Here is a 27,969-nt window from a genome sequence, read left to right on the forward strand (position 1 = left end):
AGGACTCATGCAAAATCTCGAATATCTATAAGCCTCTACTCATCCAAACGACGCCTCCCTTGGATTCCTCATCAGTGTCTAATTGGGCAAAAGACTTCCCGAACGATGATATGGTGGACAAGATCCTTCAAGGTCTTCGCACAGTCTACAACTTGGTTCCCAATGAATCCTGGAGGGAAACACAACTCAAAATCGCTCACCGGGCACACATCCCCCTTCTCCATGCCAAACAACCCCACTGCGCTCCGTCTTCACTATGCCCTCTATGCCAACAACCTAAGCCCTCTCTCGCGCATCGTTACTGGACTTGCTCCTTTATCTCGGCGTTCTGGGACCAAATCCTGGCTTTCATCTTTAAGATCACACTGCTGAAGCTACCCAAAGACCCTTTACTTCTTATTTTTGGATATTGGGATGCCACACTACTTCCCTGGTCGAAAGTTTCTGGCCCACGAGACAAAGAATGGGCCTTGATATGCCTCCTGATGGCAAGACGGGCCATACTAGCCAATTGGACTTCTACTGTTCCACCCTCAGTCGTGCAGGTTCACAGAGATCTCCTACATCTCCTATTCCGTGACAAAATTAATGCTAATCTAGCCCACAAAAAGGCCGTTCAGTGCTTCCACAGCAGATGGGACTCTTTTGTGAAATCGCAACTTACTCCTCAGGAACAAGCCTACCTTGATGAACACTCTTTTATCTACAATGGCCAATGGCCCACCGCAACCCCCTCCACCACTGGGTAGCTACCCACGACAAGACTGCACTTACGGGCCCCCCCTCCTACCCCCCCCCCCCCAATCAGAGCCCTCTTGATGATCTGATATATATATTGTTCTTCTCCCCGAGGTTGAGTTAGTGTCTAATTATTCCATGATCCATCAAGTTATTGCTACCTCGTTTCTATTTGACTGTCAGGGAGAGTGATACTCTCCATTATGTGATTTATGGGACGGTGCCCTGGCACCAATTGTTGCTCAATATATTGCTATTATATAGCCTGTGAATTTTCAAAATGAGAAAAATTTTGTACGTACTGCTCACCCATTTGTAATGTACCCTTTTCTCAATAAAATTTTTTTGAAAAAAAATAAAAAAATAAAAAAAACACATTTTACATAACCATTGAGCTCAATAAATTATGCGTTTTGATTAAAGTGCATCAAAGATGCAGCATGGAGCACTTTTTTTTTGGCATACTGCACCTAAACTGCAGAAAAACCCAGATGTGAACAGGACCTTACTGTAGACTCCATGCTGCATGCTACACACAACCTCTCTGCCAGGCTCTGTTTTTTAGACAAATCTGCTGTAATATTGGGCCCGAGATGATCATCACCCATTTGTAAAAAGCATACAGTTCTTTATGAACTCCTTCAAAGAGGTCAACATAAATAGCTTGCTTCAGCAAAAAAGGCAAATAAACAGTTCACAGATCTAGTTCAAAGGAACCACATGACTGGCACATCAACAATCTCTTGGTCCTACACTCGGCTGGGGTTCCTCCGTGTTTTAGGGTGCTGTACAGGTCGCAGGGGTTTATCAACAAGTGTTGTGTTTCCCTGAGCATTCACCTTGCTCACAACTTGTAAATTCTTCCACACTGCCCCACTGACACAGGTGCAGATTTCACCCTGCTGCTTTTGAAGCCCCCTTGCCTGGGGATTAACCCTTTGGAACTAGAGTCCTGGTAGTCAGGATTTGGAGGTTCTTCCCACCCAAATCTCTTTGAACCTGTGAAATTCTGGTGCCCTATAATGGACTTACCAAACCAGAGAGTACTGGAAATCAGTCCTCTCTCTAGCCAAACTTCCCCTGGAACACCTCACCCTGCATGGTTGAGAACCCCCGACTACAACAATGTCTCCAAAAGGACCACAACTTAAATATAAGGGGAAATGTACCTGTCGTCCAGGACACATTGCAGGTTTCCTGTACACTGCCAAGACCTTAATGAGTACTGATAGCCTAGTACCTTTCCAGGAACCAAGAATTATTTTTTATTGATTTTTCACTTTTACCCTTAAAAGGACATTGCTTGCAACCTTGTGACTAACTGTTCCTTAATTTTGGCAAAAAGTCTAAGACTGAAAAGAGGACTGCCACTTACACAAACACTGTTGAACTCTCACAGTATAGTTCTGCTTGCATTATGTGAGAAAAGTCAAAAGTAAAGCGGACCTGATGGAGAACTAGTCTTTCAGTTCTTCAAACAATCGGAAAAGGGATTCATCATAGAAAATACAGTTTCTCACAAAAGTGAGTACACCCCTCACATTTTTATAAATATTTTATTATATCTTTTCATGTGACAACACTGAAGAAATTACACTTTGCTACAATGTAAAGTAGTGAGTGTACAGCTGGCAGTAGTGGTCTAAACCGCTGGCAACAAAAGTGAGTACACCCCTAAGTGAAAATGTTCAAGTTAGGCCCAATTGGCCATTTTCCCTCCCAGTGTCATGTGACTCGTTAGTGTTACAAGGTCTACTTTACATTGTAGCAAAGTGTAATTTTTTCAGTGTTGTCACATGAAAAGATATAATAAATAATTTACAAAAATGTGAGGGGTGTACTCACTTTTGTGAGATACTGTAACTTTACCCCAGTCCTCAGCAGTCCAATCCCTGTACTTTTTGCAGAATATCAGTCTGTCCCTGATATTTTTCCTGGAGAGAAGCGGCTTCTTTGCTGCCCTTTTTCACACCAGGCTATCCTCCAAAAGTCTTCGACCTCACTGTACGTGCAGATGCACTCACACCTGCCTGCTGCCATTCCTGAGCAAGCTCTGCTCTGGTGGTGCCCCGATCCCACAGCAGAATCAACTGTAGGAGACGTTCCTGGCACTTGCTGGACTTTCTTGTGCGCCCTGAAGCCTTCTTCACAAATGCAGTGGAAATTATTTTTATGAGATTAAGTTCATTTTCATGGCAAAGAAGGACTTTGCAACTCATCGGATCACTCTTCATAACATTCTGGAGTATATACAAATTGCCATCATAAAAAGGCAGCAGACTTTGTGAAAATTTATATTTGTGTCATTCTCAAATCTTTTAGCCATAGTTGTAGATGCCTAACATGTCACGCTCTAAAATTGTGTCTGACCGTGGAATGGGCGGCAAACTACGGTGCTCAAAATTCTCCGTATGCGATGCTTTAAATGCCTTTATAGGTTACCAGTCAGGCATGTACTGGCCATTGGGACTACCGGGAGTTTCCCGGTGGGCCGATGGCTCAGTGGGCCACTCTGATGTAAGGGGGCTGCTGATGGCACACACTGATGTAAGGGGGCTGCTGATATGACACTCTGATGTAAGAGGGTGCTGATTGAACACTATGATGTAAGGGGGTGCTGATTGGACACTCTGATGTAAGGGGGGTGCTGATGGGACACTCTGATGTAAGGGGGCTGGTAATGGGACACTCTGATGTAAGGGGGCTGGTGATGGGACACTCTGATGTAAGGGGGCTGGTGATGGGACACTCTGATGCAAGGGAGTGCTGATGGGACACTCAAAATGTAAGTGGGCCTGGTCTGGATGAAGTCCAGGGCCAAATTTCTGTCCCAGTCCAGCCCTGTTACCAGTTTAGAGTTGAACAGGAGGTCTGGTGCTAGATTATTGCTCTCACTCTGACATTTGTGACAATACCGCACATGTGTTGTTGACTCCAAATCTCTCCTCCCATGCAGCTGATCAGACACAGATCGGCCTGATCGGCTTCTTTCCTGGCCGATGGCGGAAGTGACAAACTACTTGTTGCTCCTGATTTCCAGGGGTTATAGAGAGAGAGGAACAATGTCAGTTCCTTTCTCTCTGTTCAGTGCAGCAATCGCTGCCGGACGCAGCACTCCTGGGCTCTGCAATGGGACAGTAGCACACGGCGGTGGCCTGGTCATTAAAGAGAAAAATCCTTAAGTGGTTAACCACTTCCCACCCGGCCTATAGAAAAATGACGGCCGGGGCGGTGGTTCAGTTATCCTGACTGGGTGTCATATGACCTCCTTCAGGATAACAGCCGCCGTGCGCCCATGGGGGCGCACATCGCAGCAAATCGGTGGTGCAGTATGTCAGTCTGACACACCGCTACACTGATCTTCATCGGAGGCTCTTTACCACGTGATCAGCTTTGTCCAATCACTTCTGATCATGATGTCAACAGGAAAAGCTGTTGATCGGCGGCTCTCCTGACGGGAGGGGGGGGGTCTGCGCGGATTGTTTATCAGCGCAGCCCCCCCTCGGATGCCCACACTGAACCACCAGGGAAGGGGGCAACATGTGGATGGCCAGGTATGTACCTCATGGCCATCCACATGTGCAAATCATGCCCACAAATGGGCACTGACTGGCACCATTATATAACGTGACATCAGTGATGCCCAGCAATGCCACCCATAAGTACCCATCAGTGCCGCCTATGTGTGCCCATCAGTGCCACCTATGAGTGCCCATCAGTGCCCCATACCAGTGCCACCTATCAGTGCCCATCAGTTTTGCCTATCAGTGCCCATCATCAGTGCCTGTTAGTGCCACTTTATCAGTGCCACCTCACTGATGCTCACCAATGCCCATCAGTGCAGCCATATCAGTGCCCGTCATTGAAGAAGAAAACTTAGTTATTTACAAAAATTAACAGAAACAAAGAAAAACTTTATTTTTTTCCAAAATTTTCATTATTTTTTTTTGAGCAAAAAATGAAAATCGTAGAGGTGATCAAATACCACCAAAAGAAAGATCTAGTTGTGGGAACAAAATTATAAAAAATTAGTTTGGGTACAGTCTAGTATGACCGCGCAATTGTCATTCAAATTGCTACAGTGCTGAAAGCTGAAAATTGGCTTGGGCAGGAAGGTGTCATAAGTGCCTGGTATTGAAGTGATTAAAGTGTATTTTTCCCCAAAAATTGCGTTTTAAAAAACGCTGCACAAATACCATGTTGCATAAAAAATTTCAACACCCATAATTTTATTCTATAGGGCCTCTGCTATATAAAAAAAATATGAATATTGTTTGGGGGTTCTAAGTAAATTTTCTAGCAAAAAAGAAGATGTTTACATGTAGGAGCAAAGTGTCAGACGTGGTTAATAAAAAAAAAAAAAAAAAAAAAAAGCCTTCAGTTCTACTTTAAGATAATTAGAGAGGAGTGCAGGTAGAAAGGTGGCTGCAATATTTGTGTATGAGTGGTGCACACGAATGAGACGTGTTTGCTGCACTTCCTGTGTTATCATATACAGACTATAGAAAAATGGCCGCCCCCAGTGTCCACATGAACATACACAACCGAAACTTCCCGCCCCTCGCCTGGATGTGATCACATGACGCCCCAGAGTCATAGCTAGGCGCGATCACATGACCGTGATGTCATCAGCTGTCCACTGAGAAGGTAACGTGAGTACAGGTGAGTGTTGGGAATAGCGGACATAGTACAGGAGTGGTGTATGGTGCTCTGGGCTGTCATGTGACATGTCTTTAGGACCTGGTAGCCCGACATTGTACACTTTATGTTCTGTGCTGTGTACACAGGCGACGTAGGGCTGTTTGCTTCATTTGAGAAGCTATGACAAATTTCAGGGTACTAGCAGAGGGTCTTCTTATCTACATGGCAGTTCCCCCTTCAGTTAGTGTGCATACATGTGTAATATGATAGAGGGTCTATGCACAATTCCTCCTCTGTGCCCTCTCCAGCTCCAGGACAAATAGAGCCCACTCTGTCTGATTGCTGAGTTAGGAAAAAAAAAAACTTTTACAAATCCCTTTTTACACCTTATACTGGAATTAACAATAAAAACAAACATACCTATAATTTATTGCTCTGTGTAATGGTTTTGAAGCCCCGATCCTCTTCTTCTGGGGCCCCCTACCGCTGCTCCAGGCCCCTCCCCTTCATCAGGTCCCCTAGCTGCCGAGTCCTGCTGCTGTGTCCATTGACACCCCATCTGCCCCTCTCCTGTGTCACAGCTTTTGATTGACAAATCTGTCCAATCAATCAAGCTGTCCAATGAGGAGAGCAGCTGGATCAGCTCAAGTTCAGGTAAGTAAAAGGGTGGGGTGGGGGTTAGGGAGCTGCAGCACAGAAGGGAGTCAGAGTGCCCCCCCCCCGTCACTGGCGTCGGTGGGAGATAGAGTGCCCCGTGGTCGCGCTGTTCTGGTTTAAGGTATTACAGTGGATTTGGTTTGATTCATCTCGGTGAACGCAGCAGTTCCTCGATCTATCTCATAATAGTGGCAGCGCAGGAATAACTACCCTATTACGTAGAGTGCCCCCCGTCGGTGTCGTCAGTGGGAGGCAGAGTGCCCCCCGTCGGTGTCGTCAGTGGGAGGCAGAGTGCCCCCCGTCGGTGTCGTCAGTGGGAGGCAGAGTGCCCCCCGTCGGTGTCGTCAGTGGGAGGCAGAGTGCCCCCCGTCGGTGTCGTCAGTGGGAGGCAGAGTGCCCCCCGTCGGTGTCGTCAGTGGGAGGCAGAGTGCCCCCCGTCGGTGTCGTCAGTGGGAGGCAGAGTGCCTCAGATCAGTGGGAAAAATAGTGCCCGAGGGACAGATAAAGGCAAGCAAAGGGCTGCAGTTTGGAAACCACTGGCTCGTAGGAATGCACATGGCAGCAATAATGCTGTACCAATAAAATGAGGAAATAATGTGAAATGTTTTGCTTTTATTTCAGTCAAAAGCTCCACTGTACATTATGGAAGAGGCATCCACCTCTCAGCCAGAGGCAGCGCCAGATGTGCAGATTAACATCCAGTGCAGAGCTCACATGGATAGCCTGCTCTGCTGCTTGGAAGAGCAGAGGAAAAAGAACTTCCTATGTGACATAACAGTGATAGTGGAAGGTGTGCAGTTTCGAGCACACAAGGCTTTACTGGCAGCTAGCAGCGAATATTTCTCCATCATGTTTGCCGATGAAGGAGATGTTGGACAGTCTGTTTATGTGATGGAAGGAGTGGTTGCTGAGATCTTTGAAATGCTGCTTCAGTTTATCTACACTGGAAATGTGAATGCAAGTGAAAAGTGCCTACAACAAGTAGTGGCCTCTGCTCATGTCTTAAAAGTCGACAGTCTGGTAAAAGCCTACACTGATTACCAGGAAGGCAAAAACCAAGACAACCTACATCCTGATGAGTCTGATGCCACCATAACAGATAGCGATGTACCAAAGCGAAAACGAGGAAGACCAAAGAAACCGCCTGCAGAAGAAAAAACGAATGAGGATGGTATTCTCATGGCACAACCTGAGGCAGAAGGAGAAATCACAGAACACAGCAATGAAAAGAGTGTTCTTGTTGACTCTGTGCTAAACGAAGAAGAAGTTATTACTGATTATGCAGCGGAGGTAACGTGTGACCTGAATTCCAGGCCTGTGGAAGGACATGGGTTTTTCAAGAGACATAGCAAGCGCAAAGCCCAGAGGCCTGTTAAGCTGCAAGACTACAGACTTGCAGAGGAAAATGATGAGCAAGAAGCAGGAAAGCATAATATAAAGAAAAAGAAACCATCAAGCTCTGAATATCAATGCAAGGATTGTGGCAAAGCCTTTAAGTACAGGCACTTCTTGGCTATTCATCGCAGAACTCATACAGGTACAAAGTAAACATTTAAACATTTATGAACAGCTTGTTTATGGTGGTGATTTGTGATTGGCTAAAACTAATTACATGGTACAGGTAGCCAGGTACCATGTGATTTCTGTGGGCAAATCACAGTTCACAACTATAAGCAAGCTGTTCATGAATGTAAATTCATCTATGACCGTTTGTTTACATTGTTATCATGTGATCGCTATGACCCATCATAGCAATTACACAATACAGCTTGCTGCGTGCCCCTAACCCGGAACGAGCTGGATGATGCACAAGTATATGATCCAGCCTGCTTGTTCCGCCCATCCGCTGTAAATGTGTGCAGGCTGTGTCCCTCCTCTGATTCAATTAACTGTGTGTGTTAATAGAGCTAAACAAAATGTAAAGATATAAAATTGTATGTTATTCTCAGTCACAATAAATGATGAATAAAGGGATAAAATGATTTAGCAGAACTGAAGATTAAAATCTGACTTCCTGCTTCACTTGTATGGGCCAAGGGTTCACCAAGAAAATAAAAAATTGTCAGAAAATGTACTTCTCCCACACTATCCAAAACCAAAAAAATGTCTGGCATTAAGCAGTGAATTTGACTAAAATTAAGATAGTTATAGCATATGTTATAGCACCAAAACATTAACATTTATATGGTTTCCATAAGTTTTATTTTTTGTTGTAGATCAGTTTCTATTGAGGGGCCTTTCCATATTTATGTACCCATTAGGACTGGTTACCTTGTGCCCTAGGACCCAAAGTAGATACCACAATCAGTTTAGAGATCCTACATTGTTCATTATTCCAATCCAATCCTGCGCCTTATTATATTGTAACTGATTCTCTGTTTTGTGCAAAGACTGCCCATACACCTTTTACCATCTAATTGTAAAACCTTCTTTAGATCTGCCATCAACTATGTAGTACAATGGCCTGCCTGATTTGATATAAATAGAATGGATCATTGTTTAGATGTGTCTTTATATTTGCATAGATTGTGCTGTCCAATTGTATAATGTATGTCCAGCTTAATTCCTGATGTTTCTCATTTCAGGTGAGCGCCCTTTTAGGTGTGCGGAGTGTGGAAAAGGATTTTCCCAGAAGCATTCTCTACAGGCCCATGAACGTGCACACACTGGGGAGAGACCCTATAACTGTACTGTGTGCAATAAATCTCTAGCAACAAGGAACTCACTGATGGAGCACATGAATTTACATGAAGGTAAATAGGTATTTTGTAAATCTACTGTCATAACTTTTTTTTGGAATATGGTCTTGCCACCTCTTGCCCGCGCTGTAACCAAATGATGGCTACAGCGCGGGCTCACATTGCGGGGGTGGCATCTATGGACATCCTCCTGTGATCATGCTTCCAGCGTGCCCCCTTAGGACACAGCTAATCACAGATCGGGGGGGGGACAGAGCCAATCACTGTAGCTCTTTACTATGTGACCAGCTGTGTCCAATCACATCTGATCAGTGTAAATGGTATTTGCCGGTTATTGGCAGTCCTCTTCTTACATTGACAGCGCGTGACTACTGGGGAGCTAATAACCGGCAAATCCACACAGGGGACATCTACACTGATAATCAGTGCAGTCTTTCAGTGCACATTAGTGCAGCCTCATCAGCGCACATCAGTGAAGGAAAAAAATAAATAAATAAATATATATTTCTGAGCTTTCTTCGTTTGTTTAGCAAATAATAAAAAACCCTAGGCACCTTTACCCCCTTCCTCTCCAGGCAAATTTTTAGCTTTCAGCACTGTAAAACATTCAATGACAATTGCGCTATCATGCAGTGCTTTACCCAAATAAAATGTTTATCATTGAACTTTCTTTTGTTGGTATTTAATCATCACTGGATTTTTTTTTTCTTTTCTAAAAAAAATAAATAAAAAAAGCAGAAAATATTGTAAATAAGTAATTTTTCTCCGTCACTGATGAGGCTGCACTAATGAGACGGCACTGAAGGGTATTCATGAGGTAGCACTGATGCAGAGGCACTAATATGCCGCGCCGATAGGCGGTATTGATATGCGGCACAGATTGGCCGCACTGATGGGAACTGTTGGGGCTGTACTGATAATCGGGGCACTAATGATCAGTGCCCTGATTATCGGTAAAGCCTCTCCTCTCCTTACACTCTGTCAGTGTGAGGAGAGAAAAGCCAATAACTTTGCATTTCCTTGTTTACATGTGATCAGTTGTGATTGAACACAGCTCATCACATGGGTAAAGAGCTCAGCTCTTTACCTAGATCAGGGTGGCACTGTGTTCCACGAGCACAGCATGGGCATGATCGCGCAAAGGCGGTGAGACTGGGGTGACGTCATATGAAAAACAGAACAACCCGCCCGCTGTCATTTGTCTATACGGTGGGCGGGAGGTAGTTAAATACCACCAAAAGAATGCTCCAACTTTTTTTTTTTTTTTTTTTTTTTAAATGCTGATAATTTTGTTTTGGGTACAGTGTTGCATGGCCGTGCGATTGTCATTTAAAGTGCAACAGTGCTGAAAACTGAAAATTTGCCTGGGCAGTAAGAGGGTGAAAGTGCCCAGTAGACAAGTGGTTAGATCATTGTTTCTCAACCTTTTTAAAGTCAAGGCACCCTTTACAATTCTGCGCAATTTCGAGGCACCCTATTCTAAACTGTTAAAACGCAAAATAGTTTACATAATGCAGCAACATCCACACACATAGGACACCCAACATTAGAGGTCCTGTATTCTTCCAAAGCAAATACACCTTTGTACACTGGTACTGACTAATGCCAGTGTTTCTCTCCCTCACTCAGCTAATGTGACCCCAGTGATAATTGCTAGGGTACCAAGATGAAAAGGAAAATAAAAGGAGACTGAGTTACAATACAATTCAATACAAGAGGATTAGGAGGGCCCTGCTTGAGAGCTTACAATCTTAAAAACCAGTGTGAACTGATTTGTTTGAGAAATAAAATTCCAGGTGTTGGGTTGATGTGGGATAAGCCTCCCTACAGTGATTCATTTTCAGAGATCGTCTAAATGCAGACAGATTGAGGTAGGGAATGGGGCATTCCAGAGGATACGCTGGTGAAGTCCTGGAGTTGAGCACGGGAAGAGGTGATGAGGGAGCTAAAGAGCAGAAAATCTTGGGAGGCGCAAAGAGGACAATTTGTTTTTATTTTGAGAAGAAGTTGGTGATGTAGCGCGGGGAAACTATCTGAATGGCTTTGTATGTTGTTGTTAGTATTTGGAATGTTATCTGTTGGGCGAGCGATAGCAGAAGAATTGTCTGAGAAAGGGCAGCAGAAATTGAGCAGTTGGTAAGGTGGATGAGTCTGGCAGCAGCATTTATGATAGACTAACTGGGGATAGCCTATGCAGAGTTAGGCCAATGAGGTGGGAGTTACAATTAGAGATCGGCCGATTGTGCTGATAAAAAGCCGATTTAGAACTACAGCGGGACTTTGAAATGACTTCTGTAATAGAAGTCAGTGTAAGTTGCCTGAGTGGTCATAGAAACACTTGTCTCCTCTCTGGGCAGCCTGCCAAGAAAAGAACAGAAAGATACAATGTTTACACTTGAATGAATGAAATCATCTCTGTGTGTAGAAGTTCTCAGTTTAACCATTTAAAGACTAAATCTTTTTTGACACTTGTTGCTTACAAGTAAAAATCCTGTATTTTCTGCCAGAAAATCGCTTAGACCCCCCCCCCCAAATTATATATATTTTTTTAGCAGAGATCCTAGGGAATAAAATAGCGGTTGTCGCAATATTTTATGTCACACGGCATTTGCACAGAGGTCTTTCAAATGCATTTTTTTTGGGGAAAAAAATACACTATTTAAAAAAAAAAAAAAAAAAAACCTATATATTAAATAAAAACAGGTAGTCAAAACTTTTGGACGAGAAAAAAAAAAAAATGGGCTAACTTTGCTGTTTTTATTTTATTTTTATCTAAATCATACATACAAGTAAACTGATTGGAGGTTTGTTTTGTTTAATAAATGTTTAAATGTAAGAAATTTTCTGTATCACTTATGAAGACTGCTTTCACACTGGAGCGGGCAGGCGTTGATAAAACGCAAGTTTTAGCGGCTCTTTACCATCATTTTAGCGGTGCTATTTGGCTGCTAGTGGGGCACATATAACCCAGCTAGCGGCCAAGGAAGAGGTTAAATGCGCCCATGAAGCACTGCTGCCAAATCGCATTGCATGCGCTTCGGCAGTGGTGCCCATTCATATCGATGGGCAGGAGTGGTGGAGGAGCGGTATACACCACTCCAAACGTGCTGCTTGCAGGACTTTTTTTTTTTAAGATCCTGCCAGCGCATCGCCTCAGTGTGAAAGCACTCTGTCTTTCACACAGACTGCAGGGGAGCCATTTTGCAGGCACTTTACAGGCGCTATTTTTAGCCCAAAAGCGCCTGAAAAACGCCCCAGTGGGAAAGGTGTGTTAGATCAAGGGGGATTAAAAAAAAAAATAATAAAAAAGGAAAAAAATAAATAAATAAAATCAAATCGGCCTAACATATCGGCCCAAAAAAATCGGCATCATATATCAGCTATCGGCCGCCATGATTTCTAAATATCGGCATCGGCCAGAGAAAAACCCTTATCGGTCGACCTCTAGTTACAATAGTCAAAGCATGTCTCTTTTCATCTGGCAGACGTTCTTTTGCCTTCTAGAGTACATGAATTCGATTTTTTTTTTTTCTCCTCCTAAAATGCATGATTATTGATTCAACCTTTATAGCCCCATACACACTATCAGTTTTTCTGCTGAGTTTTTCCTTCAGGTTTACCAAAACAATGTAGTGCAATGGCCTGCCTGATTGCATACAAATTGAAACTCCTAAGGTTTGACCTCATATTATATGGTTTTGGTAAATCTAAAGGAAAAACTCAGCAGAAAAACTGATAGTGTGTATGGGGCTTAAGTTAAAATGTGCTCAGTTTTAGGTCTCGTTCACACCATATGTGCTTGAAACTGATGGGATAACTGCATAGATTTTACTTTCAGAGACATCAGTTTTCATGCATGTCAGTTATGTGCCCTATTCACACCAATTTGGGTGTCATGTCAGTTTTTCTCCCGTACAGAATAACTGACTCTGCACCATGGTGTGAACAGATTTTGAAATATAAGTGCTGCTTACAGCAGACGCCACAGGATGCTTGCTGTACCTTTAGTACCCATAAAAGCTTTTTCTGTGCCCTCCTTCGATTTAGGTTCATTTTATTACTGAAGCCTGACATCATTTGACTTCCTGGCCAGGTGCTGCCAACTGCCATTCCAAGGTCCAGGGAGATTGTCTCAATGGCCAGTAAGGGCACTCTCACTGGATAGAAAATGACAGTTGGTAGAATTTAAATTAGAACCTTAAAGCGGAACTTTACCCATAACAACTTGCTTCTTGCTGGTGGCTGCTATTTTGCTGAAGCCCAGAGCCCCCGAACCACAGTAAACCATAAAGCAGAATAAGCCCGTTCATTTAACAGTTTCAAAAAAAGTTACATGCCGGGATTGCGAACTGTCACATTTGCTTGTGTCCTCAACCAAACTGTCAAACCATCAAATGGCTAGTGTCATAACTGATCACAGTTGCAGTTTAAACAGAAGCTACGTTCTTAGCTTCACTCTGGGGAGTTTTTCAGGCACTTTAGCGCTACAAATAGCCTCTGCTAAGTGCCTGAAAACCACCTCCCATTCATTCCAGTGTGTCTTTTCACACTTGGGCAGTGTGCTTGCACTGTCCTGGAAGCAGCATTTTTCAGAGTCAGATGAAATACATTGAATTTACCCCAATAAATTTGAACCCCAGAGAACCTACCATATCTATCTATGATCGCCAGTGCCATCACAAGAGAGTTATTGTTCAGATATAGAAGAGTATTGTCCACATATAACGATATCCGTTCCACCAAAGGTCCCACCATCAGTCCTCCCACTTCATCTGCCGAGCGGATCAGGATAGCCATGGGTTCTATGGCAAGAGCAAAGAGTCCCAGAGACAAGGGGCAGCCCTGTCTTGTACCGGGTGAGGAGGACACCCTTAGTATGCACATGAGCTACAAAGGACCCATATAGCAGCTTAATCCAGGTGGTAAATTTGGGCCAAAACCAAATTTATTTTGAGTACCTGCCACAAATAATCCCTTTTCACGGAATCAAAGTCCTTTTCTGTATCCAGTGAGGCCATTGCCTCCCTCATGTTTTTTGTCTCGGAAAAGTGCTATATTAGTGTGGAGCTGATGAATATTGATATCTGTACCCTTGCCCGGCATAAAGCCCGTCTGGTCTCCATGTAATAAAGAGAGTATAACCGAGTTCAGTCTATTGGCCAATATCTTAGTCTGAATTTTGGTGTCTACATTAATTAGTGATATGGGCTGATAGGATGAGCATAACTTTTCCAGGCTTGGGTATGCCAACAATCACGGCCTCTGATATGGATGTCGGAAGGCAATGTAACTCTAGTGTTTTGGTGAGTGTTGCAAAATAGTAGGGGCCTATAACTTCTAGGTTGGTTTTGTAGGAGTCCATCAGGACCCGGGGTCTTAACCTCCTATAGAGACTTAATAGCCCTTTGGACCTCTTTCAGAGTAATAGGGCTCTCCAGGTTCTGCGCGGCTACAGTGGTCAAGGTTGGGAACTCCACCGTGTCTAGGTATGTCGACAGTTCGTCTGGGGAGTAGGTAGCCCTGGAGGCATAAAGATGAGTGTAGTATTGCTCAAATCTGGAATTGATTTGTACAGGATCAGAGAGTAATGTACCATCCTCATCCTTGATGTCCTTGATAGAAGTGCTCCCCAACCTTTACACCGCCAACCAAGCCAAAAGTTGGCCTGGGCTCTCTCCCTGTTAAAATATGCGCTGAGTCTGGGCAAGGTGGAAATGCCGACAGGAAGCAGCGCTAGTTCTCTGTAGACAGAGCATATCCCTATGCCTACTGTGATCCAGGGAACCAGAATATCGTGCCTCCAGTCTTGGAGCCTATGTCTCGGCCTCAGAGAGTTTGAGTCAGGACTCCTTTCTAACCTTGGCAACGTTAAATTGGTATTTACCTCTAGCATAGGCTTTAAATGCGTCCGACTGATCCAATACCTAGATAGTCTTCATAATCCTGAGTCGGTGCTGGGATTCACTAGGACTGGAGCATGATCTGAGATGCCATGCAGTAAGATAGACTGCAGCCACTTTGGATAATAAGGAATCACTGACATAGATCACGTCTATGCGGGACAACATTGTATGCGTAGCAGTGTGGTATGTAAATTGTCTATTATATGGATGTTTCCACTGCCATGTGTCATGCAGTCCATATAGCTCCGCCCAGCGAGACAGGGCCGAGTCAGTCGTCAGGCCAGGGGTCAGTTTGTCAGCACTGGGATTGGGGATCATATTGAAGTTCCCTGACATAATTATATTGGTAGTAGGATATATAGCCACAACGGCCTGGAGTGTATGTAAAACCGCTAGGCTTGCCCGGGGTGGCACATATAGGCCAACTAAGACCACATCTATCCGATCACTTATGGCATGCATAACCACATATTGACCAACTGGGTCTAGGTGGAGATCCAACAGCATGAAGGGAAGCATTTTATGAACCAAGATATTGACCCCACGGGAATGTGAGGAGAAGCTTGAGTGATAAGAACCCACCCAGGGTTTTTTAAGGGAGAGCACCCTGGACCCAGTGAGATGAGTCTCCTGCAAAATACAGATGTGTGGGAGGTATCTTTTTAAGAAAGAAGAAAACTAGAGAGCGTTTGAATTTAGAATTCAACCCCTGCATATTCCAGCAGAGTAATCTCAAAGGGGCCATGGTAAAAGGGGCATATTAGTGAAACATCATCCCCTGCCTGGATCCCCACCCAGACCCTGCAGTAAGAACAAATACATAGGTACTTTATCCAAAATTCTCAGTACCCCACACATATATCTCATAGATGACATTGAAAAAAACACAAAAACAATAAAAAAACATAACTGGTATGACAACCCAGGAAACAACATGCTATACTTCAGGCCTTTCTGTCTCAGGGTGAGCTTCATGTGGTCGAAAGACTTGCGCTGCTTCTGTGTTTCCACTGAAAATCTGAGAAAATCATAAGCGGGATCCCTCAAAATGCAGGGCCTCAATCTTGCTGCTCTCCTGCAACACCAGATCCCTGTCTCGGAAATTCAAAAGCCTAAGAATAAATGCGCGTGGAGGGGTTCCGGGAGCTCCATGAGCCGCCGGCATTCTGTGGGCACGTTCTACAGCAAAAAACGGGGAGAATGCCATCTGTGGGAGCAGCTTGCGGAGTTGTTCAGTAAAAGCTGCAGGATTGGAGCCCTCCGATCCCTCCAGAAACCCTATGATGTGGAGATTGTTGCTCCGATTGCGGTTTTCCGAGTCCTTGGCTTGGTTTTCAAGTGCCTTCACTTTAGTAGTAAAGGTATGGAGGGAGGTGGAGCAGTCTCTAAACAGGTCTTTAGCGTTCCCCACACGGTGCTCAACCTCCATCAGCTGAGTCCGGAACTTATCCATATCCTTTCGGATTAGTCCCATTTCCAGCTGCATGGAGTAGATTTTCCCCGTCTGAGTGGTTTGATAGGTATAGCTAGCATCAGGGCAGTAAAGTTATCGTGCTTTCGTATCGCTGGGTCTGCTTCCTCTGTTTGCGATGCCATGTTGGATAGCTTGTGGGGCCCCGCTTTCCTGCCACGAGGCTGTATATGGGATGGGGAGGCTTTCTGGTGCGTTGCCAACTTGCACTTACTGGGCATACCAGGTCAGAAGACTGTTCCCTGCAGGGAAACAGGATAAATACCAGGCAGAGTAATGGAGCTCTCACACTATGCCTCTGCATCGGTCGCCATCTTGGACACGTCCCCGGGAGTGCAGTATTTAGCGCTCCTAAAATGCCCTGGCCATTGGGATGAATAGGCTGCTCTTTCAAAGCGCTTTGAAAGCACCACAAAAAGGGAGTTTTTACCCTTTTATTTATTTTTTGGGGGACGAAACACACCCTGGTAGCCGCTGAAAAGCAGTGCAAAAGTGCTGCTTAAACAGCTCTAAAGCACCTCTAAAACGAGCGGCGCTTTAGCGCTAATGGCCAACGCTTTCAGTGTGAAAGCAACCTAAAGGATAGGAGGGTTTAATTCTGGTTTAAGCAGATTGGCCTTTACAAATTTAGCAGTGCCTAAAATTGTGAGCAACTGAGCAGGGTGAAACAGTGTATTACTGGATGTTAAACAGTTTAGACATTTACTTTTAATGTCTTACATAGCAAACCTGCAAAAGGGACCAGCCTGAAGTGATCTCGCAGGACTTAATTTTCTGACTAAAGTTCCACTTCAAAAGAAAAAGTAAAAAAAATTGTGGACAGGCAACATTTTTAATGCAGAAGAGACCTAAGCATGTCTCTTCTGCATTTAAAGCTCGCTTGCATGCCTTTCTGTACTGTACACTGAACTGGCTGAACTCCCACGCATTTGCAAGAGTGATATCATCTCAGGGCGATCAAAGTGGCTGGCAATTGATGCCTAGAAGCTGCTGGTCTGAAGAGATTAGCAGCTGGCAGGGAGCTCAGGGGCATCACAGCACTGAAACAGGTAAATGTCGTTCCACCTTAACAGTTAATCTAGGAAAAATCAGGCTCCTGTATCAAAGATTAATCCAATCAGAGAGGGGAACAAAAATGCTTTTCTGACACTTCTAAGTAATATTTGCCATGAGAATACACTGAACAGTGTTGCAGGTTCTTGCTGCGGTGCTGATCGAAATGGGAAAACTCGTCTCAGTGGTTGTACAGAAGTTGATCAGTAGACACACACCTTGAACACGTGTGACGGCTGGGCATTAAGGCCCTTCTTCCCTGATTCCACATATATGCGTTACAGCATTAGGACCCCCTTTTGCTGGCAACATGGGAAAACTCCTGTTCCAGGGGTCCACTAGTGATGTGAAACCTATCCCAGGACATGTATTCCTGTATTCTGCTTGTTCACGGTTTGAACCCACTGTGGTCACCCAGAAAGCCCTGCACTTTTGAATGAATGAGTAACTTGTATAGCGCTACATATGTGAACTAAATTGCCTCAAGGCGCTTTTCCACCAGTGGCCATCTGGGTCTCCAGAAGAGATGGGTCTTCTTCCTGAAGGCCAGATGTTTTTTTTCCGAGCGGATGTCCGCGGGTAGAGCATTCCATAGCTGAGGTCCTTGGACTGTGAACCTTTGTTCACCTTTTGATTTATAACGGGTCTTGGGAATGTGGAGAAGGTTCTGATTAGTTGACCGGAGTGGGCAACCTGAGGTATAGTGCTTTATTTTGTCGCAGGGCTTTTCCTTTGTATACATTTGTGAGTGTTTTGAATGTGACCCGGTCCTTTACAGCTTACTGAAAAGAAAGTCAACACTTTTGTGCCAGATGATGAAACAAGAGCTTAGTCAACTTTCTTTTTCATTCAAAGCATAGCAAGCAGTGGCAGATGTTTCAGGTTACCAGAATAGGTCTCTATAATTGGAGTAGAGATGTTATGGACATGACAGGTCTCTGCAGTATGAGTCGGATTTGTTTTGTAACGGAAATGGTTAAGTTGCATAAGAGTCTACATGTAGTTTTCTGAAAATGATGGTAAATTGAACTATTTAAAGTTTTCAAAAACTGCCGTATTTAAAAAACGGGCAGAGAAGAACAACCCTTTTTTTTTCTAGTTGTTTTGGTAAAAACAACATCTGAGATATCTGCTTGAACTTACACAACATGGTATAAGAGATTGTTTTGTAATAAATCTATTTGTCAATTTTTTTATTTCACTAGGAAAAAAATCCTTCACATGTGACCAGTGTGGGAAAATCTTCAGTCAGAGAAAACAGCTAAAGAGTCATTACAGAGTGCATTCTGGTATGTATAGGAAATGGGTACTGTTCTATCATTAGAGTATTAATATTATACAGAATTTGCATATGTAACAACACCCATTTGCACAGTGCTTTACAAAAGAAAGGGGGATACAGTTAAATACAGGAGGGTTAGGAGGGCCCTACTTATGAGAACTTACAATTTAAATAATCTATAAACTGATCTAGAAGGTTATAACTATAATAACTGTGGTAGATGAGTTGGTGGGGAGAGTAATAATCCAGATGTTACATTAAGGTGGGATTGGTATAGGAGAAAAGGTGTGGCTCTAACTCGTGTATATACACCTTCGTCTTTCAACATTTGTGATAAACTCATATAAATCAAACTTTCCAAAAAATATATATATATATATATATATATATATATATATATATATATATATATATATATATATATATATATATATATATATATATATATATATATATATGCAAGTAATCCAATTAAATTTCCTCAATATATCTCCACAAAGAAAAAAAGTCCAATCACTGTGAAAAAAAAGTTGGCAAACGGTGTCCTACAAATTGCGCATAAAAAATGCGAACTCACCAGAGCCTTGAACTAAAAAAGCCTTGTGAGAATAATGGATTTTTTTTTCTCAACCAAAACATAAGTGGAGACAATCCCTTTATCTTTGATAATCAGGCAATATAGCTCGGGAAAAGCATATGAACAATAATAGCGCAATATGCTAAGTGCCAGTATACACAAACAAATATGTAATGCAATGTACATTTACATTGAGATATACAAGTTAACACTGACATGTACAGCTTAGGATAGATGTGCACACTGTTCTACCAGCCGCAGCGTGCGTTTCAAAACACAAGGGTTGGGAACCAGCAAATCTGGATATGAAGCCAGTGGAGAGCAGACATGCAGCCTCTATGCATTTCATATTAGACGCCATCAGGAAGCTTGCCCGTCACCATTTTATTGAAGCCTTATATACCACACCATTTGTTAACATTGGCTTAAGGTGGGATAGTCTTCCCTAAAAAGATGGGTTTTCAAGGAGTGAAGGCGGACAGAGTAGGAAATAGAATAAATAGGATAGGGAGTTCCAGAAGATGAGAGAAGCTCTGGAGAAGTCCTGGAGGCAAACATGGGTAAAAGTAACAAAGGAGCTAGATAACAAGCCGTCTTGGGAGGACTAAAAAGGGCCATTTGGGTGATATTTTCAGTTTGGGGCAGGGTTGTGGATGGCTTTGTATGTATGCTTAGCAAAGAGCGACTGTTTAATACTTGTTGAGTTACTGTCCACAAAAAAACTGGTGTCCAATATACCCTCCAACTCCAGTTCTCTGGCATTTTGATATTCTGGATCAGGTTAGCAAAAAATTATTTATACAGGCATATCCAATTTACACATTAGCTCCTTGAGCACATATGTGTTAGCGTTACACCATCCTTGTAGCTCTCATAATTGCTGAGGTGTTGTTGGCTGGGAGAGGAGTTCCCTCCAACTGGCTGCAAAGAGAGAGAGAGAGGAATGAGCCGGCGCTTAGCGGTTAAGTGACTGCATTATAAAACTAAAAAAAAGTATTCAGAAAGCCATTTATTACAATGTGTAAGCAGATCAGAGCAAAGGGGAAGCATCCTTTAATAGGTGTGATACTGGATAGCATTTTCTGCTACTTCCAACTTTCATTCTACCTCCATAGTAAAGTTGGGTCATTTGGCATTCTGGAAACCCCAAAACTCTGTGCAAACCTAAACGGCCAAGATAGGTCAAATATTATTTACATATCTGGTTTTATTGCTGTCCTCATTTACAATGATTGTCAGAAGTTGTTTTAGTAAGTACAGTGTGTTCTAACAAAAGCACACAGCATATTTGTAAAGCGATTAAGGTATTTTTTATTACCGTTTTGCAGTGCAGAGTTTATTGCAGTACTTAAGGCAAATCATATTTACCATTTGTAGTGACAGATTCAAATAAATTAAAGTGTACTCTGCGTTTTGTGTTTTTTTTTTCTTTCTGTTATGCAATCAATTGAAGGCCGCGGGTTACCAGAGTGCAATGTCTGCCAAAGAAAATTCATGGATGCTGCACAGTTAAAAAAGCATTTAAGATCTCATACAGGTACCGTTATATTCCTATGTAAATACTGTATGTGTACCACATGGTGATTCACTGTGGGATAACTTGAAAATGTACAAAAGTACCTAACAGATAATGAATAAAAATCTAACATCTAAGCAATGGCAAGAACTCATCTGTTGGTATATAGTGAATGATTAGGTCCTAACCACCCTTTCCTTTAATTGAATGTCATTGCATTACAGCATCTGGGCCCGCCCCTGGCCATTGACATGCATTCTGATAACCAGTAAGCCTTGTGTCATCAATGATGGTGCCTATGGTAGGCTGGTAATGTCCTTCCAATATCTACTTTACAGTAGAGCTAGTTTTAAATTGACAATAACTAAAAATTGATAGAGAATATGTCGGCATTATTGTCATCAAAAAGTACCTGACATGAAAAAAGTATGACTCCGCGTTTCCTCCCTTTGTCACCTAGAGGTTGATTTACTAAAACCTGGAGCGCACAAAATCTGGTGCATCTCTCCATAGAAACCAATCAGCTTCCAGGTTTTATTGTTGGAGCTTAATTGAACAAGCTGAAGTTAGAACCTGTTTGGCTACCATGCACAGCTGCACCAGATTTTACACTCTCCAATTTTAGTGAATCAACCCCTTTAAAGCCTAGGCATTGGAACTACAAGTAGTCTGTTGTTTTCAGTAATGAACATAGTTGGCTAAGAGGATCAGTGGAGTAGAGCCTGCATAACAAATGAGCCATAATGCCTAACTCCATGTACACATGTTTATAAAGTATATGCAGAAACAAGGCTTTACAACAGTGATAATATTCACACAAAAATAATCATTTTAAAGCTCATTCATCTGTTCAGATCAGCTAAATATGTCCAGGTGTATCATAACAGAAGGTTTGCAAAGTCTTACAATTTGTTGCTGTAACTGCATAAAAGCCATTAGCTGCAGTTAGGCTTTAAAGTGTTACTAAACCCACAACTGTAAAATTGGCCTGTCCACAATCTATCTCCTGATAAGACAGAGCCTTTGAGGTCACTTTGCACATGCTCAGTTTTGGTGTGTGTTGCTAAAGAGTTTTTCTTTTCTTGGGAGAGTGCATGTAATCGGAACTATCCAGAAAGTGGGTTAGGGGTCCTACAGGCTCATAGGACAGTCAGTGCAGTATGAAAACTCCTCCTACAAGCCTTAACCAGTCACTGATAGAAGTCACAAGACTGCTATATGCTGCTGATGAGAAAAGGTATTTAGCAGTTTATATTTACTAAAATAATTGGATTTTAATAGTCTGTACTGTGGGAGACCAGATATAGTGAATGCAGGGTCTTGAGTTTAGTAACCCTTTTAAGTGTTTTTATTAAAAAAAAAAAAAAAAAAGTCTGTTTAAAGTTCACATTAGTAGTAAAACATACCATGTAGTTCTAAAAAACACTGCAGCTTTCAAAATTTGCTTTCCATAAAAGGGTAAGCTCACCTTTTACAGAAAATATGTAAGGTGAACTTACACTGGACCCCCTCCCCATCACCTCCGGTCCTGCTGTACCTGAAGCCTGCAATCGCCCGCTAAGAGACATCGGGTCGCCGCTTCACCGGTCTGGGAATTTGAAATCCCTGCGGCTTTCTCTCTTCTTCTCCCCTGCTGACAGGACGGGCTAGGCGGGTACTGATTGGTCGGTGCCGACCAATTAGAATGCCTGTTATACATTCCATTTATGAGGTACGTTTAGGAGATTAAGCCGCAGGGATTTCAAATCCCTGGACGAGTGAAGCGGCGACCCGATGTCTCCTAGCAGCTGATCACTGGCCTCAAATACAGTGGGACCGGGGGAACAGGAGGGGGTTCAGTGTAAGTTCACCTTACAGATTTTCTGTAAAGGTGAACTTGCACTTTAAATCTCATACATGTAGGCCAATAGTGGCTTCCTCTCTGCCTGGCTGAAAAATTACCTGTGTAAGAGACCAGCCCTGTCCTTCCTAGGTTTTGGGACGCACTGGAACAAGCTCACAGGAAAAAGCTCTCTCCCAAGACTTGCACATGCACATTGCGCTGTCTTCTCCCATGTCCATTATACACTACATTCAGATTTTAGGCTTTTTTACAATAGTAGTTTTTTGGATGGACTGTTAGAAAGTCACCACTGGCCTGCAGGTACGGCACCAATTTGTAAGCTGCACAATGTTTTTAAAACTACTACCATTGACATATTACAGGTGTTACGAGGTGAGACTATAAAAGTGCATGTTCATCTAAGACTACCTTGTTTGTAGGGCGATAATGGTGCTGTGCAATTTTACTGCAAAGCAAGTTTTTGTCACCCTGTCAAAAAAAAGTGCAATAATAATGTGTGTACGGGCAGGATCCCTGGGTTATGGGAGACCTCAGAAAAACAAATTAATGCTAGGCATAAACCATATTCTATATGTCATATAGAATATGTAATTTTTATTTCCATAGTTCCATTTAAAGACCATTCCCAAAAAACGCCTCCACATTTTATTTTTATTTCTAAATGGGTGCTGTTTTTGGTATGTTTTTCCATTGTACACCTCCCAGGTTTGCCGTATTCCCTCCTAGCACTTCCATAAATGTAAAGTGTCTGAATCTGTTCATTGCAGGTGTTAAATAGATCTGTCATAAACTTTGAAGTGTCTGTGTTCATAAAGAACAAGTCGGTTTATGTATTTGAATTAAATAATCTCTTTTCTTTTTCTTTAGGCGAGAGGCCATACACATGTGAGATCTGTGGAAAGTCATTCACTGCTAAAACCTCTTTGCAGACACATATTCGAATACACAGGTATAGTGGCTTGTGTTCTCATCTGTTTGGATCACATAAGCTTTCAAATCACAACACAAACCTCAAAATGTATTTACTGCTTAAATGTAAAAATGATAAGATAAGTAAGGGTAATAAATGTAATCTGTTTTGTTTCAAGGTTTTTTTTTTTTTTTTTTTTTTTTTTTTTTCCTTTTTTATTCCCTAGTTTAGATTTGGTACGATGGCTTTCTTAACTATTCTAAACAGTTTCATGTTTCAATGTATTATTCCTAATTAGGCAAGTCTACCCAAAAACATTATTTTCCCTTACAAAAAACTTCTCTGACTGATTTAATTTGAAGTGAGTTTCATCCTTTCTTTGCTGCATATGTAAGAATGCTTAAAGTGTTACTAAACCCACAACAGTAAAATCCATGTGTATATGCCGTAAAGCATGCTTGTTATACTCACTGTGGAACCTAAGGGGTTAATACTCTGCATTGTGTAAAAAATGCTATTAGATCCTGCCTTCTCTGATCCTCCCCTTCTTCCATAGTCCCCAATTCATCTGCTTATAGTACAGAGTCTTGGGGGCACTCTGCACATTCTCAGTTTGGTGTGTATCGCTAGAGTTTTTTTTGGGAGGTTGCATGTGATCATCACAGGGCCAATCGGCACTGTCTAGACAAAGGGTCAGGGGTTATGCAGCCTCATAGGACTGTCAGAGGAGAATGAAAAGTCCTCCTAGCTTTAACCAGTGCTCTGCCGGACAATGATAGTCACAAGACTGCTATATTCTGCTGAAGAGAGAGAGAAAGTATTTAGCAGTTTATACTTATGAAAATAATTGCATTTTAATGTTCTGTGTACTGTGGGAGACTAGATATAGTGAATGCAGGGTCCTGGGTTTAGTAACGGTGTATCTAAACACAAAAACAAGAAACTAATATATTGGGCTTACCTGTCCTTAGACTACTTTTTATTTTTTTATTTTATTTTTTACTTCTGCCAGTAACACAATTCCTAGTCCCTGGATGACAACACTCAGCAACCTGGTCTGTTTCATGACAACAGAAACATTTTAGGATTAACCACTTAAGCCCCGGACCAATGTGCAGCCAAAGGACCAGGCCCCTTTTTGCGATTCGGCACTGCGTCGCTTTAACTGACAATTGTGCGGTCGTGGATTCCAAACAAAAGTGGCGTCCTTTTTTTTCCCACAAATAGAGCTTTCTTTTAGTGGTATTTGATTACCTCTGCGTTTTTTATTTTGCGCTATAAACAAAAATAGAGCGCCAATTTTGAAAAAAATTCAATTTTTTTTTACTTTTTGCTATAATATCTCCAAAAAATATATATAAAAAAAAATGTTTTCCTCAGTTTAGGCCAATACGTATTCTTCTACATATTTTTGGTGGAAAAAAATCGCAATTAGCGATTTATTGATTAGTTTGTGCAAAAGTTATAGCGTTTACAAAATAGGGGATAGTTTTATATTTTTTTTTTATATATAATTTTTTTTTTTTTTTTACTAGTAATGGCGGCGATCAGTGATTTTTATTGTGACTGCGACATTATGGTGGACACATCGGACATTTTTGACACATTTTTGGAACCATTGTCATTTATACAGTAATTAGTGCTATTTAAATGCACTGATTCCTGTGTAAATGACACTGGCAGTGAAGAAGTTAACCACTAGGGGGCAGTGTAGGTGTTATGTATGAAAGTTATGTGTTTTTTTTATTGTAGGGGCGTGGCCTGGCATGTGACGTCACTGATCGTCCTTCCCTATAAAAGGGAAGAGATGATCGGTGACAGCCACACAGGGAAGCACAGGGAGAGGTTTGTTTACACAGACCTCTCCTCCTTCTTCAGCTCTGTGACTCGATCACGGGACACCTGCGGCGATCCGGTCCGCTGGTCCCTCGGCCATGGTCACAGGAGCACAGGACCCACGGCTGGGCACATAAAAAGCAATGTACAGGTACGTGCTTGTGCCCAGCCATGCCATTCTGCCGACATACATCGGCGTGAGGCAGTCCTTAAGTGGTAAATGGACCAAACTCCCCAAAAGAAAAGCTTTTTGATGTTATTCGTTGAGACATTTTCCATCATTCCTAAATTTCATATGGCCAAAAGTATACCAACACCTCCCCTCAAATTATTAAATGATAATTCCAGGATTCCTAGCACTTTAAATAATTTGTGACAGTTTGGACCAAATAAATGACTTGCATATCAGAAGGGATGGGTTGCTGCTTAGGCAGTAATAGACTGACAGCTTGTGTTTAAGTACAGTGTTCCAGCAGCTGTGCCAGCCACTTCTCCTCTACTTCTGCATATAGATGGCATTGAATGAATCCTAATATAGTTGTGCTGTGTAAAATGAACCAACATAATTAAGTGAATTCATACATAATCACAATGTGATACTTAAATAAAAATAAAACGCCACAATTCAGTGAATAACATATAATAATTCTCACGAGTCCCATGTAATTATGAGACCTATAAATAAAGTATCCATACACAAACAGTTTATTCAAGAACAAATATATCCATCATATCTTGTAAACCCAACACTGTGTAACCAATGAGCCCACCACCATAGAAACACACAGCCTCTTACGAAATGGTTAGACCCCAAATTATAGCGGGTCTACCATAGTGTGAAGCTGCATGGGTCTTGCACCATTGATTACCCAGCACGGGGAAGGCATGCGGTACCACTGATAGTATCCTCCACTGTGGTTTCACTCTCCCCGGGTAAATTCTGCAAAAAAAGATGAGAGATAGTGTAGTACTGTTAAATGTTTATTGAATATTAGCCAGAAAGCTACTTACAAACATCCATAGAAATGCTCATGTAACATTCAAAAACGCTGCTTGTACTGGCTCCAGCCAGGCCTGGGTGACATCTAATGACACCCCAAATGCAGAGTGTTTGCCTGCATTGGATCACATGGTATTTCAGTACCATGAGATTTGGTGCAGTGCATTTCGGAAAAGTAGCGTATGCACTACTTTTGGTGCGATCCAGTGTGATTTTAGGCTCATTCATATAAATGGGATAAAAATTGCACTGCACTGAGTTGCATATGACGCATGCAGGAACACTGACTATGTGTGGTGTCCCTTAGAGGTACTTTATTTTTGTTTTTCTGCCTGTGAAAACATCTCTATTTTAGTCTCCATGTACATTGTGGCAATTGGATTCATTTTGAGAGCAACATTACAATACATTGGGGTTGATTTACTAAAACGGAAGAGTGAAAAATCTGGTGCAGCTGTGCATAGAAACCAATCAGCTTCCAGGTTTTATTGTCAAAGCTTAATTGAACAAGCAGAAGTCAGAAGCTGATTGGCTGCCATGCACAGCTGCACCAGATTTTGCACTCTCCAGTTTTAGTAAATCAACCCCGATGTATTAGAAGCGTTATATGAATTATAAGTGGAAACCTACAGTGAGGTAGAATAATGATTTTACTGCTGAACTTAATCAACCCTGTTTTAAGTAGTTATCATGTTTACTGTTTATCATTTCAGAGGGGAAAAGCCTCACTGTTGCAACATTTGTGGGAAAGCCTTTACAGATGCCAGTGCCAGGAGAAGACACAGCGTTTTGCACACCGGAAAGAAGCCATTCTCTTGTCCACAATGCGATTTGCAGTTTTCCCGCATGGACAATCTGAAGACTCATATTAAAACTCACAATAAAGTAAAGCAGACACAGGACACAAGCACTGGAAGCACTGATGATACAAGGACCATACTTCAGCTGCAGCAATACCAGCTAGCAGCTTCTAATGGCCAGGAAATCCAATTATTGGTGACAGACAGTGTCCACAACCTGAACTTCATGTCAAGTCATGGCTCGGGTATTAGTATTGTGACAACTGATGATCCTCATAGCATTACAGACCAAAATAACCTTGCACTGATCACTCATCAGCCCCCGCCATTGCACACTTTGTCAGTTTCCCAGCAGCAACATGTTCAATCTATCCAGAACATCGAACTAATGGAGAACAGGGTACAAACTGTGCTGCAGGAGCCAATGCATGTCATCACTCTGTCAAAGGAAACACTGGACCAACTGCAAGGACGAGCACATGAAATTCACTTGACGCATACAGACCGGCAAACCTCGCTAACTCAGGTGCAAGCACATCCATCTCAGAGTATTTTGAGCCAAAGTGTCAGAGTCTCTGACCACATTCAACAAACTATCAATGTAAACCCTTTATCACAACCCATGGCAGGGGCCCAGATCCCTGCACAAACATTTCAGATACAAGCTGATGCTGTCTCTTTTATAAACACAACCCTGGACGCTACAAACTCAACACCTGTATGATAAAAATTCTATCTCTTGTTTTTGGTTTAAAGTGTTAATGTTTTTGCTTTGATTTTTTTGAAAGAAAGTGAATGAATGATGAAGCACAACAGTGAGTTTATAATCTGGGTATTCTTCATTCTGTCTGCCAGTCAATTACCAAGTAGACACCTGGCAACACTTAAAGCTGGAGAGCTGAAATACTACAGATAATTACAGAAGCAGTGAAGTGATCACAAGTCTGGGAAAATACGTTGTGAATACTTGAAGTCGAAATCCCATGTACGTTCTGGGCTCAATAGGTAGGAGGCTCCACAAAGACACCGAGATTGGTTTCAAT

General features: G+C 42.4%; 1 protein-coding gene across 2 annotated transcripts; it reads left to right on the top strand.

Annotated features, from left to right (window-relative positions):
* The first annotated feature begins 5,279 nt into the window (after positions 1 to 5,279).
* ZBTB24 (zinc finger and BTB domain containing 24) lies at positions 5,280 to 27,753 on the top strand. Of its 2 annotated transcripts, XM_077487139.1 has the most exons (7): positions 5,280 to 5,400; positions 6,658 to 7,573; positions 8,622 to 8,789; positions 18,368 to 18,451; positions 20,475 to 20,558; positions 23,248 to 23,329; positions 26,840 to 27,753. In XM_077487139.1, the coding sequence occupies exons 2-7, from the start codon at positions 6,679 to 6,681 to the stop codon at positions 27,648 to 27,650; spliced, it is 2,124 nt and encodes a 707-aa protein (XP_077343265.1). In that variant the 5' UTR covers positions 5,280 to 5,400; positions 6,658 to 6,678; the 3' UTR covers positions 27,651 to 27,753. The 2 variants fall into 2 exon arrangements, with proteins under 2 accessions (XP_077343265.1, XP_077343266.1); XM_077487140.1 differs by lacking the exon at positions 20,475 to 20,558.
* Positions 27,754 to 27,969: the final 216 nt, after the last annotated feature.

This window comes from Lithobates pipiens, unplaced genomic scaffold (assembly GCF_037356315.1).
Source record: "Lithobates pipiens isolate NorthernLeopardFrog02 unplaced genomic scaffold, aLitPip1_a1.2 Scaffold_18, whole genome shotgun sequence".
NCBI lineage: Eukaryota > Metazoa > Chordata > Amphibia > Anura > Ranidae > Lithobates > Lithobates pipiens.